This window comes from Protopterus annectens, chromosome 1.part0, assembly GCF_019279795.1.
Source record: "Protopterus annectens isolate FY-2018-M chromosome 1.part0, PAN1.0, whole genome shotgun sequence".
NCBI lineage: Eukaryota > Metazoa > Chordata > Ceratodontiformes > Protopteridae > Protopterus > Protopterus annectens.
In genome coordinates, this window is record NC_056725.1 from 882047636 (window position 1) to 882066693 (window position 19058).

Consider the following 19058-nt stretch of genomic DNA (forward strand, 5'->3'; position numbering starts at 1 on the left):
GAGATGGACACAAGGGCACCCTAAAAGTGTCCACCTTCTATTTTTATATACTCACCAACAGCTCAGACAAGGCTGGGGGAAGGAGGGGGGATGGGTAAAGACAAATGAAGGACAACTACTCAGATGGAACGTTATGGTGAGTACATAACTTCTTTATCTGAAGTAGTTGTCTTCATTTGATCTTCAACCTGTGGGACAGAGTCCCCAGCTACTAAACACCTTGGAGGCCCTCATGGAAGGATATGCAGAAGCACTGCAGAGCCAAAAGATGCCCTGTTTCTGGATACGATGTCCAACTTTATAATGTGAAATGAAGGTATGAGATGAGGGCCAAGTAGCTGCAGAACAAATATTGTCCAATGAAACTCTGGACCAAAAAGCTGTAGAAGTGGCCACAGATCTGGTAGAATGTGCTTTCACCTGACATGGCAGGGAAATCCCCCTGACAGAATACGCCTGAATGATGCATTGGGAAATCCAACTGGCAATAGTAACTTTGGAGATTGGTTTCCCTAAAAAGGGTTTGGAGTAAGAAACAAAAAACTGGTCAGACTTACGTTTCTATTACACAGGGCAAAAGCATTTCGTAACTGTCTGTGTACATCCAAAAAGTGCAATTTATTTTCTTTATTTTGAAAATTTGGAAAGAAGACCGGGAGATTAATCATCTGATTAATGTTGGCCTCTGAAGCTACTTTGGGAAGAAAAGATGGGTTAGTGCACAGAGACACCCTGTTCTTATGAAAAATCATATAAGGGTCTTTGACCAATAGGGCTTGAAGTTCTGACACTCTCCTGGCAGAAGTAATGGCAACTAAGAATGCAGTCTTCCAGGACAGAAATTGCAGATCCACTGAAGCTACAGGTTCAAAGAGGGTGACACTAAAGCCTGAAGCACTAGTGTAAGATCCCACGGTGGCATGGGATCCTTCACCGGGGGTCTCAGAAGAAAGGTACCTTTAAGGAAAGTCTTGCAAAGCTTTGAGGATGCCAAGGAAGCCACATTTTCCCCCACATGAAAGTTAGAAATTGCAGTCAGTTGAACTCTTGACTGTGGACGAACTGGAGCCTTGTTGAAAAATCCCAGACAAGAATTCTAACACCACAGAAAATAGAGCAGTAAAGGGATCCAATGCATGCTGCAAAGCCCATATAGAAAAATGTTTCCACTTGCTATAGTATACCTTCCTGGTAGAAGACTTATGAGTTGCCACCAGAATTAGTTTGATGGCAGAAGACAAACCGGGAGTCCTGATAATAATGGGAACTGCAACAACCAAGCAGTGAGCTTCAGACTGTCCAGGTCTGGATGGGGAATCCCTAAAGGATGAGAAGTGAGATCCAGAACTGGATCCAACATCCATGGTGGAGCCACCAGATGAGACCAGAGAGAAGGAAAATAGACTTGGCGAGGCCAGAAAGGGGCAATGAGGATCACAAAGCTCCCCAGCCTGTGAGTTTTCTGAAGAAATTTTGGTATCAAGGGAAGAGGAGGATAAGCATGCAGAACACCGGGAGGCCATGCATAAGTTAGAGCATCTCTGGGGGCCATCCCCCTGAGGGGGATTCAGAGTGAAGAACTTGCTGCATTTCATGTTGGAAGGGAGAGGTGAAGAGACTGCAGCAAGGCTGACCCCACTTGTGAAAGATCTGTTCCGCTACTGAAGGATTCAGAGACCACTCATAAGGCATCAGGATAGATCTGCTGAGCCTGTCCGCTAGAATGTTGGCGCGTCCCGGAATGTGGGTTGCCACCAGAAAAAAGCCAGTGGAGATCGCCCATTTTCACACTCTCATGGCTTTGTGGCAAAGGGGATAAGACCTGGCTCCCTCCTGTTTGTTGATATACCAGACCACTGATATATTGTCTGCCTGTATAGCAATCATTCCTGACGGAAGATGGGCATTGACAGCCTGCAGCGCAAGAAGCACCACCCTCATCTCCAGGAAGTTGATATGCAAACTGGTCTCATAGGGGGACCACTTGCCCTGAACTGTCCTTCCTGAGCAATGCCCCACCACCCCAGCTGGGAGGCATCTGTAGTCACCGTGGCCTTGGAAAATGATGGGAAAAATGGACGTCCCCATATCAGATCCGGGGAATGACTCTTCCACCGAAGAGGGTCCCAACACACTCAAGAGATTCGAACAGGGTAAGACAGTGGGAGATCTAACAGAGACCATTGTACGGAAAGGGTCCACTGAAGGATCTGCATGTGAAGGCACACCAAGGGTAAAAGATTGATTGTGGCCACCATGGACACCAACGCCCATAGTACTACTACTGCCATCGGAGAGTGAGTTTGAAGAATGTAAAGAACATGTAGCCTTAGACTGCGTACCTTGTCTGGAGTAAGGAAAATTCTTGTCTCAGTTGTGTCTAACCAAGCCCCAATGAAGTCTAAGGTCTGAACTGGGGTCAGAGATAATTTACTGAGATTGAGGGCGATGCCTAATCTCTGGGCTAGTAGTTGAAAAGAGTCCTTCACTTGACAAAGTTGACGACTGTAAGGGGCAGCAAAGAGCCAATCGTCCAGGTAGGGAAATACCTGAATGCCCTGGAGTCACAGGACCCACTACTATTAACATCACTTTGATAAACACCCTGGGGGCTGTGGTGAGACTAAAAGGGAGCGCTCTGAACTGATAATGATTGGCTCCTAGCCGGAAGTGGAGGAACCTCCGAGAGCGTCTGTCCATCTTGATGTGATAGTATCCTGGAGGTCGACTGAGCACATCCAATCGTTCTCCTGAAGGAAGGGCAGAATAGACTGAAGGGTAACCATCCAGAATTTTGTCTTGGCCACTGACAGGTTCAATGTGGATAGATCCAGAATTGGTCTCAAGTCCCCTGTCTTTTTTGGCACTAAAAAGAACCTGGAATAAATGCCTAATCCAGACTGGTCTTGGGGGAACGTGTTGGATGACCCGTTTTTCTAGCAGTTTTGCTATTTCCAGTGCTGCATCCCCCATGTGTGCGGGTGGAACATCCGGAAGGTGTTTTGGTGGTACAGGTGTCTCCAGGAATGGGATTGAATAACCTCTGGATATAATCTGCAACAACCAACGGATCTGTTGTGATGGATTCCCACTCCATGTAGCGATAACCAGCCCCAGACTGCCTCCAGGCATGAGTAGTCAGGCCACCCTTCAGGGCTGCTGCACAGGTCTGTCCGAGAAAGGTTCTCGAGACCCATAACTTCTCGGACCCCCTCTGCCTCTAGGGTGACGTCTATCGTATCCCCCTCTGCCCCTGGAGGAAAGTGAGTCCTGAGCATCTCGGGGAAAAGTCTGAGATTTCCAGAACTACATCTTCTTAGTCCCTCACTAATTCCTAGAAAAGGATCGTTGAGGGGCGGAGAAGTGGATCCCGATGGCAGACAGAGTCTTCCTGTCCTTCTCACTCTGAACTAACGTCTCATGTACCGACTTTCCAAACAGGGAGGAATCGTCGTACGGGGCATAGGTGAATGACGTCTTAAAAAGTTCAGAGAACTGACAGAGCTAGAGCCAGAAATGCCGCCTGATGACAACTCCTGTACCAGCTGCTCTAGCGGCTCCCTCTGTAGTATGGGAGAGGAGACGCATACAAATACTCGCAACTGACTTTAGAGTGACCATACGAGCAGAAAACTTGGACGGGGTCGACTCAGCGATCTCCTTCACTAGGTCTTGCTGCAGCCGAATCACATGTGCCATGTAATTCAGTGCTCTTACAGAAAAAGTTGCTGAAGTATACACCCGCTTCCCAAAATGGTCCATCTCCCTTGACTCCCGGTCTGGAAGATGAACCGTGGAGCTCTCCTGAGCAAGCTCTTTCCTAGTGGCAGCTGCCACCACCACAGCATCAACCGGGGACCCCTTGTTCCAGTGTGACCTATCTGAAGGGGGGCTCAAAACTTTATCCAGGCATTTGGTAATGGGCTCCATTGTGTCCAGTTCATTTCACGCCTGAGATGTTATCAGGTCCACTAAAGGATCTGGAAGAGGGGACACCCAGGAAGTAGAGGGTCCTGCGCCAAATGCCTCGAGGAACACTGATTAGTCTGAGATTGGTTTCTGGGCAGACTACACCCACTCGCTGGCAGAGGAGTTCCATGATGTCTCCAAAGGAGACATCCTCAGTGGGTGAGCATGGGGAACCTTCCAATTCCTCCAAATCGAAGTCTTCAGTGAGAGACTTCGGTGGGGAGTCTAAGTGCCGCCTTTTGCATGCACGTTTGTGAGGGATCTCTTCAGTGGGGATCTCTGGGGAGGACTCGCCAAAGTCTTGCTGCTGCCAAGCAGAAACTTCCTGAGGAAAAGTGGTGGCAGGCTGTCCCTGAGACAGCAAGATGGCTGGGACCGTACAGAAACAGAAGGCGTCGGGGTGGACTCCAAGGACAAGATGGTCAAGGGTCTTGAAATCGAGAGAACCCTCTTCACCACATCGAAAACCGAAGGGGAACAGACATCCTGAGAAAGGCCAATGGGAGCAGTCACCCTCTGACCTGATGGGAGAGCTAGTGCCGAGACTCCAAGCGCCGAGATACCGATAGGAAGGCTGCACTCCGACACACTAGGAGCTGTAGAATATGAACAGCCAAAGCATGTGCTTGAAGGAAGTGAGTACGTGACAGTCTGAATATATTAAGATGTACTGTGTATTATGAACTTTGAATGAACTGTGAGTAGTGAAAAATTACTAAAAAACAAGAGTCTGCTTGAAAGCAGTAAATGTGCCTTTTATAGAAGTATATCCGATTTTCTTTCTCTGCCCAGAGGTATAATGATGTGAACTGCTTTATGCTTACGGGTAAATCATTGATTGGTTAATTGTTTTGTATAACGATCTAATTGGTTCATTTTATATTTTTGTACCATCAGCAATATTCACAGTATATAAGCTAGTGCATTCCTTTGTTCTGGGAGTCTCCCTGGTGCTTTTCCATGAGGCTCCCACACGTGTGTACTGTAGTTAATAAATACCACTGAAAGAGAGAAAGAACTGCATTTGTCTTCATTCTCAAGGTAATGTGTAACTTAACAGAGCTGACATTAACCCCTCGGATCCGACGCAGAGAGCTTGTCATCCAACCAGCTGAAGTCATAGCCGGCGTAGAGGTAGAAGGTACTGCCAGCGCGGACCCCACAATCCAGAGAGTCCACGGATCAATGGGCTCCAAAACTGAAGGTCAGATCGGAGAAGTAGTAATTGGAATAGGACTGTGCTCTCCCCGGTCCGGAAGGAGAGGGGGCAGGCAAGACTCTCATTTGAATCTGGGTGCAGATAAATTTCTGCATCATCCTGTCCATCTCCACTTCACTAAGGCTCCGGGTGGAGTGGGAGGAGGAGGCGACCGACACCAGCTTGTGAGGGCGGTGAGGAGAAGGCTGCATTGGCAACCAGATCTGGGGTCCTCTGGCTCTGGGGTGAACGGAGCCGGGGAAACTCCAGTCTCGGGAGTTGACCTAGATTTAGGTGGAGGGCCAGTCGGAGCAGAGTGATCTGGAGATCACTTTCTTGGCCTATCTTTCTTAGATAATTTACCCCCATCCCCGGGCCTCTTAGAGGGAGTTTGAGTTCCTTTTTCATGGCTACTGCCACAACCATGGCATCTACTGGGGGACCTTTGCTGCAGCTGTCCTGTTGTTTGGGGTGACCAAGTTTTGTATGGCTTCTTTAAGATAGGCTCCACCAAATCAGGATCCTTCCAAGCTCATTGCACTACCAGGTCTATGAGGTCATCAGTGGATGGCATCAATCACAAGATAGAACAGCCAATCTCAAAATCTTTGAGGAACAATGACTCTTCAGGACAGGGCATATCTTTGGACAAACCCCTTGCTGGTTCATCAGTTCTAGAATATAATCAAAGGTAATGTCTTCCAGAGGGGATTGTGGGGACCCTTCACTGTCATCCAAGCCTCTGCCTTCTGTGATTGACTCCAGGAAAGGGTCCAAATATCTCCTCTTACACATCTGTTTCCTAGGATCTTGCCATGTTTGGGCTTCTGGAAAAGGGTCAGAATCAGACTGGGAACACACTTGGAGAGCACCCCCAAGGCTGAAATAGGCTAACTGTCCGAGTTAATCTGTGTGTGCAGAGTCAGAGGCAGTATTCAAAAGGGTTGGGATGGAGCAGAGTGTGGGAGAGAAACCTTTTTGCTTGGCCTGGCAAGAACCCTTTCAAATGCCTTCAAAGCAGAGGCTGCAATTTGAGCCAGAGAGAGACCCCTCTGATCTGAAACAGAAATAGGAGGACATCCTCTGCTTCAATATGCCTGGGCTCTGAGGCTGACAACGGAGCCTAACTATTGAGTACCAATGCTCTGAGAAAAAGAGATGGATCTGAGAGCCTCAGAGTCGACTTGACCCATCAAGTATCAGCACAGAGACTTTGTCTCAGATACCTGTCCTTGTCCAACAAAATTGGAGTTGGGAGAGTAAGGGAAATATTCAGAGTCAAAGTTGAGAGGACTGTCAGATCCGATGTGGGTGCTCTGGGTAGGCTTGGACCAGTGGGCATCAGATCCAAAGGTCGGACCATAATAAGAGTTACCAAAAGAGTGGTAGATGGACATAAAACTGATGTTCCCAACATGGGACGCTGCCAGAAAACTCATAGTTGGATCTGCATCTGGAGGAATCTCATCATCTTGCCAGTGTCTACTTCAGTGAGGCTCGTCAATGAATGAAAGTACCTCGAAGATGCCACCAAAGGAGGTTTCGAAGAGTGTCTCTCCTGTAAAAATGGGGACTGGAGCAAAGGACTCATGCTCTGGTGAGAAGTGGGGAGGAGGTATTGGTGAACAGATCCCAACTGCTGTGGGATCCAACTGTTTTGGATTTTTTGGTGCTGGTCCCAACAGTTTTGATGGATTCGGAGACCACTTTCTGGTTTTCTCCATCTTTTTATCAGAATTCTAATTATTTTCCTTCTCTTCTCATTAGGCTTTTCTTTTTCTTCAGTGGTGTTTGGTTTATCTGGCCTTTCTACTGCTGAAGCAGAAGAAGTTGGTTGTGCAGCTGATGACTGTGCAGTGACTCCAGTTTGAGTGGGAATCAAACCTTTTAACACCAAGTTGCCCTAGTGCCCCTGCAAAGCTCTAGTAGTGAAGAGGGCACACAAATCTCACACTCCACATCCAAATGTACACACACACAGAGTGTTGAGGGTCCTGCAGCAGAATCTTCTGGCCGCAGGCCGAACTTTTTTTAAAGCCTGGAACCTTGACAGCTATTGTAAGGAGTAAGTCCTACTCAAACAAATCCAAAAAATGCTGTATCTAAACACTAGTAAACTAAGGTTAAGACCATAAAAACACTAATAAGGAGATAGCAAAAATCTAAACATTATTAAGCAGAGCAAACTAGGGAAAGGATTTTGCTAACAAAGTATAACAATATGTATTAACTCTTCTTTTTTGTGTATATATACCAGAGAGGAAAGTGACTGTATAAAGGGGTACGGTGAAACAGGTTCTTTTGCATGGGCAATACACAGTGGTGGAGTGAAAACTTGTTTTGCAACTACACATTAAATTTAGCCAGCAGCAATCACGAAATATGTGAACATATCTGTGAAATAAAAGAAAGATGTGGATATTGTGAGTTCTTTGATACAACTAAAAGATAAGATGTTCATAGGTTCATACTAGGCTATCTGCCCTAGGGCATTTATAAGCCTAGCCAGAATGTGTTTGGCTTTCGCCACCCATTTTAAATTTATTTTGCTATGCCCTTTTTCGAGGTTAGTATACTGTGCCTCTGTCTAACAGTGACACAGAAGTGATACCCGGGGTAACCCTACGATCTCCCATCCACTCATCAAGATTCCTCTTGAAGAGAGTCATGAGGGACTCTGCCTAACCTGGACTGGGATTTTATTCCAGAGTGAAAGGAGCCTCTGGGTTATGAATCCGTCCCTCCAGCATGTCCTATTTATTTCAGTGCTGAGGTTCAAGTCTCTCGAGTGCGTAGCTCGATGGGATTTGGATTTTCTGAGGTGCAGCATGTCCATTAATTCCGGGTTGGACATGGCTTTATACGTCAGGCACAGATCGCCTCTGAACAGGCGGTATGCCACTGAGCAGAGCTGGAGTTTCTTTAACCGGGCAGCATATGGCATCTGTTTGAGCCCTTTGATCCTCTTGGTGAGGTACTTGTGGGGTCTTTCCAGTTTCTGCAGGTGCCTGGTAATGTACATCCCAAAAGGGGCATTGTACTCAATTATGGGCCTGATGAGGGATGAGTAAAGAGGCACGATGACCTCCCCCGATCTAGATGTGAATCCCTTCATGATTAGGTGGGCTATATAAAATGTTTTTCTAACCACTTTGGCCACGTGGTTGTCAAATGAGAGATTGCTATCAACTTGGGTCCCCAGGTCCCTAATTACTTCTTCTGTACTTAATGGATTAATTTGTGGGCACTTTGTTTTTGCCAAAGGGGATGACTATACACTTTTTGGCATTTAGCTTGAGGCCATGGCTCTGGCACCAGTTTTCTGTTTCTATGAGGCCCTTTTGGAGGATTAGTAAACACAAACAGCAAACTTAGAAAACACAAAGGATCCGGAGCAGCCAGCTTCCGCAAAAAAAACAAGTATAGCCACAGAACAGCAGGAGTCTTTTATTATGTTAAGCGCTTTTCGTCTGCTTAAGAAGCAGACTTCTTCAGACATAACAGAAAATGCACCAACAAGCTTTATATATTCAAAAAACATCACTAATTCATTAATTAATCAATTAATTAAAACATTAAAAATTCAAACGTGTAAAATTAAAGAGAACTTACTTCAATGAATTTACCATAGCTTAACCCCACTAAGCTCACCTATTAATACATATACACTATCATATTAAAATCCGAAGCCAGTACTATCAATTGGTTATTATTACAAGATTTTAAATAATTAAAATAGCAAGTCTTACACCAAGTTATTTCATCTTAATAAAAATGAATAGCTTTAAATATGTGTAGATATAGAATAATATATTATGACCGTTGAAGCATAAATATAAATATAAATATAGTGAATGCCACTGAAATGTCTATAGTAGTTGATGTCTGAAAGACATCAATACATAACGGTAAAGATATAGAAGATAAATGTAGAATTAAAATGTGAAGTATAAACCGAATACATTCATACCCCCGAAGGAAGTACGAATATATAAATATATACACATACAAAAATTAAAAATTAATATGTGAAGTATACAGTAAACAAGAGTAAATATAACTTCACCAGTTAAACTTGTCACTTCACAAATATAAGTTAAACATATTAACTGTGTTTATTATTTAATACCCTACCTCATAAGGCTCCTTAATTTTAATATACAACTAATAGAACAACTATCGTTCAGGCCTGGATATGAGTAAGCGTTTAATCTAATCTGCCATTTAAGTTCTAATTCTTCGAGTAATAAATGTGAAGGAGCACCTCTCTTGTTTTCTAGTACTTGATCAATGACTATAAATTTGAAAAAATGGTCACTGAAAGTAATAATGTGTTTGGCTAAGGCATTTTCTTGTTTTGTCTTTTTTATTGCATATTGGTGTTCATATACGCGTTCACGTAGCTTACGCTCGGTGTTACCCACATAGAACCCTGGACATTTCTGACATTGAGCTAGGTATACAACCATACGGGTATTACAGTTAGCCCTACATCGCATTTCAAAACACATATTATTTATAGAGAATCTGTTAGACTCATGAATGTACTTGCAATAGTTGCAATTTTGGCATTTATACATGCCTGGTGTCCGTATGGGATTACTAACTGAGCATTCAAGTAGTGTTTTCATGTTTTTACCTCACCTAAAGGATATTTCTGGTTGGCAACCTACCTTACTATACACTATAGAATTATTTTTGAATATCTCCCAATTTTTCTTGATAATATCAATAAGGTAATAACTATTAATATGATATGTTATGGGGTATGAATGTATTCGGTTTATACTTCACATTTTAATTCTACATTTATCTTGTATATCTTTACCGTTATGTATTGATGTCTTTCAGACATCAACTACTATAGACATTTCAGTGGCATTCACTATATTTATACTTCAACGGTCATAATATATTATTCTATAACTACACATATTTAAAGCTATTCATTTTTATTAAGATGAAATAACTTGGTGTAAGACTTGCTATTTTAATTATTTAAAATCTTGTAATAATAACCAATTGATAGTACTGGCTTCGGATTTTAATATGATAGTGTATATGTATTAATAGGTGAGCTTAGTGGGGTTACGCTATGGTAAATTCATTGAAGTAAGTTCTCTTGAATTTTACACGTTTGAATTTTTAATGTTTTAATTAATTGATTGATTAATTAATGAATTAGTGACGTTTTTTGAACATATAAAGCTTGTTGGTGCATTTTCTGTTATGTCTGAAGAAGTCTGCTTCTTAAGCAGATGAAAAGCGCTTAACATAATAAAAGACTCCTGCTGTTCTGTGGCTATACTTGTTTTTTTGCGGAAGCTGGCTGCTCCGGATCCCTTTTGGAGGATGCTTGTGTCGGCTGGAGAGTCGATTATGGCGCCCAGTTTGCAGTCATCTGCGAACTTGGTCAGTCACAGTCCTTCCGTGTTGGCCTGTACCTTAGAGAAATATATACCGAACAAGAGAGATCCCAGGACTGAGCCTTGTGGGACACCACTTGTAACTGGTTTGGAGTCTGACATGGCTCCAGCAATTCTAACCATGTGGGTTCTGTCCTTGAGCCAGTTTGCAATCCATCTAGTGACATAGGGGTTTATATTTAAGCTGGTGAGCTTATCTATAATGCCCGAGTGGGGTATTGTATCGAAGGCTTTTGCGAGGTCCAGGTAGGCTGTGTGGACCACCTTCCCCTCGTCAATCGCCTTGGTGACTGTTTCAAAGAAATCAACCAGGTTTAAGAGGCAGGATCTGCCCTTAACAAAGCCAAACTGGGTAGGATCCAGTGTCTGTAGGTCCCCAATATCTTTATTTATGAGGTCCATGATGATAGCTAGTCAGGCTTATGGGGCGATAGTTTCCAAGATCCGTTGAGGCACCACCTTTATGGAGAGGGACCACTGTTGCTGTACGCCACTCTTTGGGCACATATCCTGTAGTAAGGCTGAGATTGAACAGTAGTTTTATGTTTGGGTTTAGCTCTTCTTGGAGTTCATGTAGGACGCAGCCCGGGACACCGTCTGGTCCCATTGATGGTGTGTTTTTTGCTTTGGAGAGGGCGGCTCTTACCTGAGCATCTGAGATGTCAGGGGGGCAGCACTCTGCTGGGATAGATATTTGCCCTTTTGGTGGGAGGGGAGAAGTTTACGCTGAACCTGTCAGCTAGGATGTTGGCAATGTCTGTGGGTTCAGTGTATTTTCTCATTTGGACTAATTCTGTGCATATCTGGGAATTACCACCCAGGTTCCTAACATAACTAAAGAAAGCCTTGTGATTATCCTTAGTGTCCTGTGCAATTTTTCTCTGGAAGCTGGCCTTAGACAATTTTATGAGTGCCCGTAGTTTTTTGCTAATACTGATCAGTGATGCCTTCCCTTTTTGGGATTTTGCTCTATCATTTAGTAGCTTCCTCCTTCTATTGTATAGTTTGTTTATGGCTGGGGTCCACCAGACAGGACGTCTGCCTTTGGAGGATTGGGTCTTGGTTTTATTTGGGATCGCATGATCCATGCATTCCTGAAGGTGTTCACAGAATGCGTTTATAAGGGATTCTGCGGTCTGGGCCATATTTTCCACAGGCCCGGGGGCTTTGAAGGATTCCACCTCGGTTTTGAGGAGTGTGAAATTTGCTTTAGATAAGTTTTTCACTGTGGTTTTCTGGGCAGGGGGTGGGGTCGGGATGTGAATATCCAGTGAGATTAGTTTATGGTCTGATCTTACCAGTGAGGGATACACTTCTGGTCTGGAGCACAGAGTCCCCATGTTGGTGATGATCAGGTCCAGTATGTTTTCCCCTCTTGTGGGAGTGGTAACAAGTTGTTCCATAGCATTTGAGTTTATAAATTCTAGGAACCTTTGGGCTAGGGTGTTGGAGCTAGAGTAATGCTCCCAGTCTATGTTTGGGTAGTTGAAGTCGCCCAATATAATGGTGTTTGGAGAGACCTTCATATTTTCCAGTGTTCTCAGGAAGGCCGAGTGGGGTTCCTGGGTTTGGGAGGGTGGTCTGTAGCAGGCTATAAACTGGAAGGCAGTTTTACCCACTGTTAGTTGCACATGGATAGTCTCTGATGCTTCGTGCTTTGCCACCAACCTGGAGGTGTGGGTATCTTTGATGAATATCGTTACTCCCCTCCTTTTGTGGTTCGGTCCAAGTTTTGGGGCGAAAAGCATGGTATGAGGTATAACCTGGTAGTGCTGGGGTGCTCTCGGGAGACCTGAACCAGGTTTCTGTTACTGCACAGATATCGATGTTCTCCATGCTAAGGAGAGTTTCAAGTGTGCATCTTGAGGTTTAGACTTCTGGCATTGAGTAGCATTACTCTTAGTTTCTTATCCCTTGTGATACCTATGGAGGTGGGTTTGTCTTTTGAGCCTTGCCTAAAAAGGCACTATGGGGTAGCAAGAGCCTTTGCCAATATCCGAAAGCCCAGGGGTGACAGGTGCAAGCTGTCCCTAGCAAAGCATCGTGGCTTGTCGAGCATATCATCCCAAGCTGACAGGCATTGGATCCCCTTTGAATGACACCAGTACTTAAGCCAATTGTTGAAATTGATCATCTTGTCTTCATATTGTGGCATCATTCTTGGTGAGGGTAAGATGCTACTCAAGATCAGGGTCATACCAGCCTGGGCTACATGCTCAGAGAGCTCCTTTATGTCTCTTTTCATGTAGTCCAGGGAGGTACGTCTCAGGTCATTCACACCAGCATGGACAATGACTGAGTCATATTTGTACTTGCCTTGGAGTGACCTGAGTGCTTGTGTTATGTGGCAGATCCTAGCGCCCGACAGGCTGCTCACCGTGATCCTCTCCTTGTTCAGCCTGGTGAGCAGGACGTCAGTGTGCCTGACGATAGAGTCACCTATTACAAGTGTATCAGGTGTGTTGTTTAGTCTTAAGGGCTGTGACTGTTCGGCACACTGGCTTTGTGAGATATGTGTTGCACGTGTTTTGTTTTGGGGTAGCAGTTGCTTGGGTGTCTGCTTTGGAGGTCTCTGCTGCTTAGGCAGATCTTTATTTAGAGCCTCCGAGTATGTTTTTGTGTGATTATGTGTTGTGTTTGGTTTGCTGTCGTGGTAGGTCTATGTGAGACTGGAATTGTAGTGAGTGTGGTTTCCTTCTCTTCCTGACTGGTTATGCCAGTACTGAGTTAAGAGAGCTTAGCCTCCAGTTTGGCTATATGGTTGCATCTCTCACATGTGTTGGAATTTGTTGGGAGGAGGAGAGGGTTGTCTGTGTACATGAGGCAGTTGTAACTGCCTCAAGATTCCCAGATTCACCAGCTGGACTGGAGAGGAGATTGACAACTGACCTTTAGACATGCTAGAATAATATTGGGAATTCCTTTATAATTGAAAACAAGGGCCAGTGGGGAGTGAGGGTGTAGTGCTTTTAATTTTTAGTGCTGACTTATATAATTGCTTTAGTGAGCAAGTGCCTGATGACTTAAGTGCAATGTGTTACAGGTAACTTAAATGCAAAAACGACAAACAGTAACTTTCTTTCAAGTGAAACAAGGAAATAAGTACAGTAAGCAATGCAGATATCACTAGTGATCCACAGAAGTGCTGAGAAGCCGCGTATTAGGTGGAATTAGCGTTCCAGGGAAATAACAAGCAAACAAACAACAAGCATATAAACAAAGCTAGATTCAGCAGGCCTGGATCTAGTCTATGCTACAGCAAACAAGGTGTACCAATTTCAGTAAGATACAGTTCAAATATTTAGGCACTATAAACCTTTAACCAGAAATTCCCAGCTCAGAAGGGCAGAGTCCAGCCTCTTCTCCCACAAGAGTGCAGACCACGAACCTTCTTAATGTAAAATAACTGGCCTGAAGCCCAAGTGCTTAAACCAGAACTAATACACTAAGAATAACAGACAATGGGCTCTCAATCAGCAGTTCCCAACTTAGAAGGATGAACGCTACCTGTCCTGCCACCACAGTGCATGCCACAAACCTTCCTAATGTAAAACAACTGGTCTGAAGCCCAAGTGCTTAATCCAAAAGACTTAGAATGATAGCTACACTTTAATCAAGTTACTACCAAGCAGTAATAAATACAATTGAATACTTTAGAGAATGCCTGGATTAGTGCTCAAGTTACACAAACAAAGCTAGATCCAGCAGGCCCGAATCCAGTCTATGCCACAGCAAACAAGGCGCACCAACTTCAGTAAGAAGTATGTAGGCATAATGAGCTCTTCGATACATACCTCATGTTGTAGTGATGAAATAATAAACTCTTTTTCCACTGGAGAGATTCCCTTGTGAGTTTCAGGTGTGTCACTTACTAAAAATGCCCAAAGAATGAACCACAGCACTCCAACTGCACCTAAAATAATAATAAACCAAAGATAACCAAAAGTGTACCACTTACACTGATGACTGCACTCGTGTTTTAAAACTATGTACAGTAGACATTCAATTATCTGAAACGTCAATTATCCGAACGCAGCCTTCCAAAGTTTTTGGGTTTAATGTCTGAATATGTAAAACACTACAGGTATTTGCTTATGTGTCTTTGAGTGTATTCTATATTAATATACTATACTGCTTTGTACTTACTTATGTAAATTTAACTTTTCTTGTTTAATGTTCATCAAAAACATTTTAGAAGTTTTTTTTATCTGGTTCAATTATATGTTTGATTATCCGAATGACCCCAGGTCCCAATTAGGTCGGATAATTGACTCTCTACTGTATTTCAATCACCATTATACTTCCTCAAGTACAATACAACTGTTTGACCTAAGTGCAAAGGATCTTACTGCTTGTATCTACATGTTCCTGAAAGCAATCTTGGTGCGTACAATTTGGCACTGGAAAAGATCCAGTTAGCCTTTTGGGGCAGTTCATATTTTTGTTTTTGAATTTACTAGTAGCTGCCCTGCACAGATATGCACTCCCTTTTGCAACTCTCACAAAACAAGGCCAAACCTTGTTCAGATTTTAGTCTGTATTTCAACCTGCTTTTTGTACAAATTTGTAAGAAACTTTCTTAAACAGCTTCTCCATTTTAACTCCACTTTACCTCTGCAACAGCCATCAGAAATTTCATTTTTAGAAATAAACCCCCTCATTCCCTCTGTGTCATCCTAACTCCCTTTACAAGGTTTTATTTTTCTTTACAAATCATCTTTGATCTTTTACTTCCATGAGTAATTACCCACTATCTACCCAAATCAGGGCAGTACTGACCAAGCGTCCTCAAACATTTCATCCAAAGACCTTGGTGTATAGCCCTGCATCATTTTAGAAACCCCTTTTCATCAAGAGAGAGACATGGAATATGTGTTTGAGGCAGGTGTGAACACAGCCTTGAGCAACATTCACCACCATCAAGAATGATGCTGCAATACAAATAAAAGATTACTGACTTCAAAAGATGGCTTAGCTTCTGGTGTCATTCAAAGGGGGTTATTCATCATCACAGAGACATGTTTCAAGATCATGGAGAGGACTTCATCAGTGCAGGCTTTCAACGCCTACCAAATGTTAAGGCCCACCGCACCAGATGAAGGCACCAAAGGTGGTGATGCTTCCATAATTGTAAAAAAACACAACCTCCACACTAATTAGACAAAATAATCTGAAACTCCCCTATGTCAAGCTTACCATTAACAAGACCCCGTATCATATTATATCTAACTATAGAACTTTATTCTGTGTCCCCCTCATTGCACAACTCCTACCCAAGTAGTATGCAGCCCCTAAGCATTAAGCCAAATATCATCCTCGAAGGGGACTTCAACTATCCCTCCATTAAATGGGAGGCATATAAATCCTTTAACATGTACACCCAGAGATTTCTGGACATAGCTCACACACCAACCAGATGCGATAAAATCCTGGAATTGGTCATCACAAATATGGGACAGCTCTGCTCCCTGCCAAATGTAACTCCTTTCCTGGTCCAGTTAGACCACAAATCACACACATTCACCTTAAGACTGAAGCCAGAAACATCTTCCAACAACTTGGTATTCAGAGATTATTCCAAATCTAATCTACTGTAACTGAGTGAAGACCTGGCTAAATTCAGCATCCCTTTCCAACGCAGTGACCCTATTGCTTATGCTAAATACCTTACTGCCAAACTCTATGCCCATGTGAATGGCTGAATAGCTTCATCTGTCTCCCTCCAAAGTAAATATAATGTCAAATAGGGAAATAAACCCCTGTTGTGTAACCCAAACATAAAAAGGCTCTATAACTTAAAAAATCATTGAAAGTAAAAATAAATGCAACTCAAAAAAAAAGCTCTTACTAAACTTAACAAGGAACTCCTGACCCTGCTCAAACCAAGCAAAGCCAGATATGAGGTAAAATAGCCTTGCAGTCAAACAACCACCACAAAGCCTTCCTTAGCTATGTTACAAACAATGGCTAGAACGGAGCAAAGCCAACACTAAATATCACATACCTGGACCTAGAGGACATAGCCATCTGCCAGTGGATAATTTAGCTCTATTGGCAGCCTGCTCTCTTTCCCCTACATTCCCAGATCTCCTACTCACATATGCATCCCTCCATCAAATCTCCCATGAACAAGCAGAGGACCCAAGGGTCTAGTACTTGGGCAACTCCTCTTTGGCATTTATTTCCTGGAGGTCAAAGCTAGTACTAAGGGTTTATAGCTGACCAAGTTTGCAGTGCCATCAAACTCCTCAGAAGACACTGAGGTCCATTCCCAAACCAATAGCTGGTGTCAAAACCATGGACTAAAAAGAAAGAAATGTATAATCATATCCTTCGGCAAGCAATAAGTCCATTGTAAATACCACATTGAAAACACATCCCTAAAAATCAATCCTGTAGTTTGGGACCTGGGAACCTATTTAGACAATGAACTGTCCTTCAATCATAATTTATCAACTTTTGTAAGAAAATCCTTTTTTATTGCACAGCTTATTACTAAGGGCATAGCATCCCAGATCCAGGGATATGATCATTCCAGTATATTCTGCACTCATCAGGCTGATTGATCATGGAGTATAATGCCCCCTTCAGAATGTACCTGTCAAAACATCTGACACAATTTGAATGTCCGCAATGCCTTCTTACTAAAATAATCAAGAGTCTAAATCATAAAAATTATGCAAACAGTTTCAAAGCAGTGTCCTTCTTCTCAATGTCATACAGGCCACTGAGAGGTGATCTCTCCCACGTGTGCAGAGCCTCAACAGACCCTATCCCAGTCAGAACTACTGCACATTTGCACGTCCAATGGGGGTACGAACACCTGCTCAAGACATCTCAATCTCTTTTGCAACATGCATACACCCTGTTGAAGGGAAAGATATGTATCACAGAGAACTCCAATTCTTTGGATTCACCTTCCTCTCCACATAAAACAGAGTACATCTCTTACACTTTTCTAAAGTAGTCTGGATGAATGGATTGGTAACCACAAATTCTCTCCTGGTTTAGCATCTTTGTCTCTCATGCTTGCTTCTAGGTTATTCATACTTAAAATATAAGGGCTAACAACTTTCTAAGAAAATATGGCTAGGCTTCTGAAGAACCTCACTGATCAACAGCCAGGTAAGTACCTATGAACTTATAAACGCTTATGTTTATATGCATTCAATGACTGCACTCTCAGAACTAACAGTACTACTCTTTGGATAAAATATCTTTCAACTGACAAAACTGTTAAACAGAGCTTACACTTAAACGGGTTTGTAAAAGAGAAGCTCCCTAACGTGTCATACTAATCACTCTTTCCATGCTGAATAATTTTCAGCACTGCAAAATGTCTTACTTCTGTCAAAACCAAGTTCAGCATATTGATAAACACCACAACAAAATGAGTTGCTTACCAAAGATATAAAACACATAGCTCCAGTCCAGATAGAAACAAATTATACCAGACAGTGGAAGAGAAATAACTGTCCCCAGCTGTGCACCTAGAAAAAGTAAAAAGACATATTTTAAATAAGCAGGTGATACAAGTTGTTCACAAATTCAAAAAGTTTAAAATCAAGTAGTTAACAAACCCTCAATTGCAAATTGTAAACTCAACAACTATTAATGAAATATGGCCTTAGTCCTAAAGAGGTCTCAAAAGCATGCTACAAATACAGACATCCAAAAGAAGAGAATGTAGACTGAACAAAACATGCAGAAATATTTTGTAACAATAAAAACAGTGAAAGAAAAGTATTTTCATTGTTTCTGGCCCTGCCTTCATATTTTTGTAACAATCAGTTAATGACTTGCAGTACATTTTACAGAATCCTACAGAAAGTCTGGACACATGTATCATAAGTGCAACCAGAAAAGGCTTACTTTACTTAAGCTTTATACTTATAGAAGCGTGTTCTGCAAATCATTAACATACATGTATTCTGTAACACTGACTGTTTTCATCCAAAAGAAAATGGGTGATATCTATTTGTTAACTGGGCAAAGTCCCTTTTCATGAGTGACTCAAGAGCAATGTCTAGTTAAGTGACTTGCTGAAGGTCACACGGTAGGCAAATGGGTGAGAATCAAACCCTGTACCACAGCAACTAAAGATTTATTTATTTATTTTACATTTGTTAACCGGGTTAGTCTGACTGAGCTTTTGGCTCATTTTCAGCAGAGACCCGGGAAAAAAAACTCCTCAGAGAATAGAATTTAACAAAATTCACTTTCAATCAGCAAAAAAATTACAATAGCAAATTAAATGATTAATAGCAACATGACTGATGTTTAGGTATAGACAGCATACATGCAAACTCTGACAGAGAGAGGCTCTGCGGTGCAATAAAATTTAACAAACATCAGTTACAGTCAGCAAAAATTTACAAACAGGTTAAAATGGCACATTAAATTAATACATGCGGGATTGTTGAATAGGTTTAGAGAGGTTACATACAGAAGTGGGATGGAAGATA

The 19058-nt window shown here is 42.7% G+C and overlaps 1 protein-coding gene across 2 annotated transcripts in view; it reads right to left on the reverse strand.

The window, feature by feature from the left end:
* Positions 1–19058, reverse strand: part of LOC122795602 (sialin-like) — a 925743-nt gene that overhangs the window by 224520 nt on the left and 682165 nt on the right. For both annotated transcript variants that reach the window (XM_044063877.1, XM_044063869.1), the window contains 2 exons: positions 17997–18083; positions 14388–14506 (listed from right to left, as the gene is read on the reverse strand). In XM_044063877.1, the coding sequence (XP_043919812.1) occupies positions 14388–14506; positions 17997–18083 (206 nt within the window). The remainder of the gene's footprint in view (positions 1–14387; positions 14507–17996; positions 18084–19058) is intronic.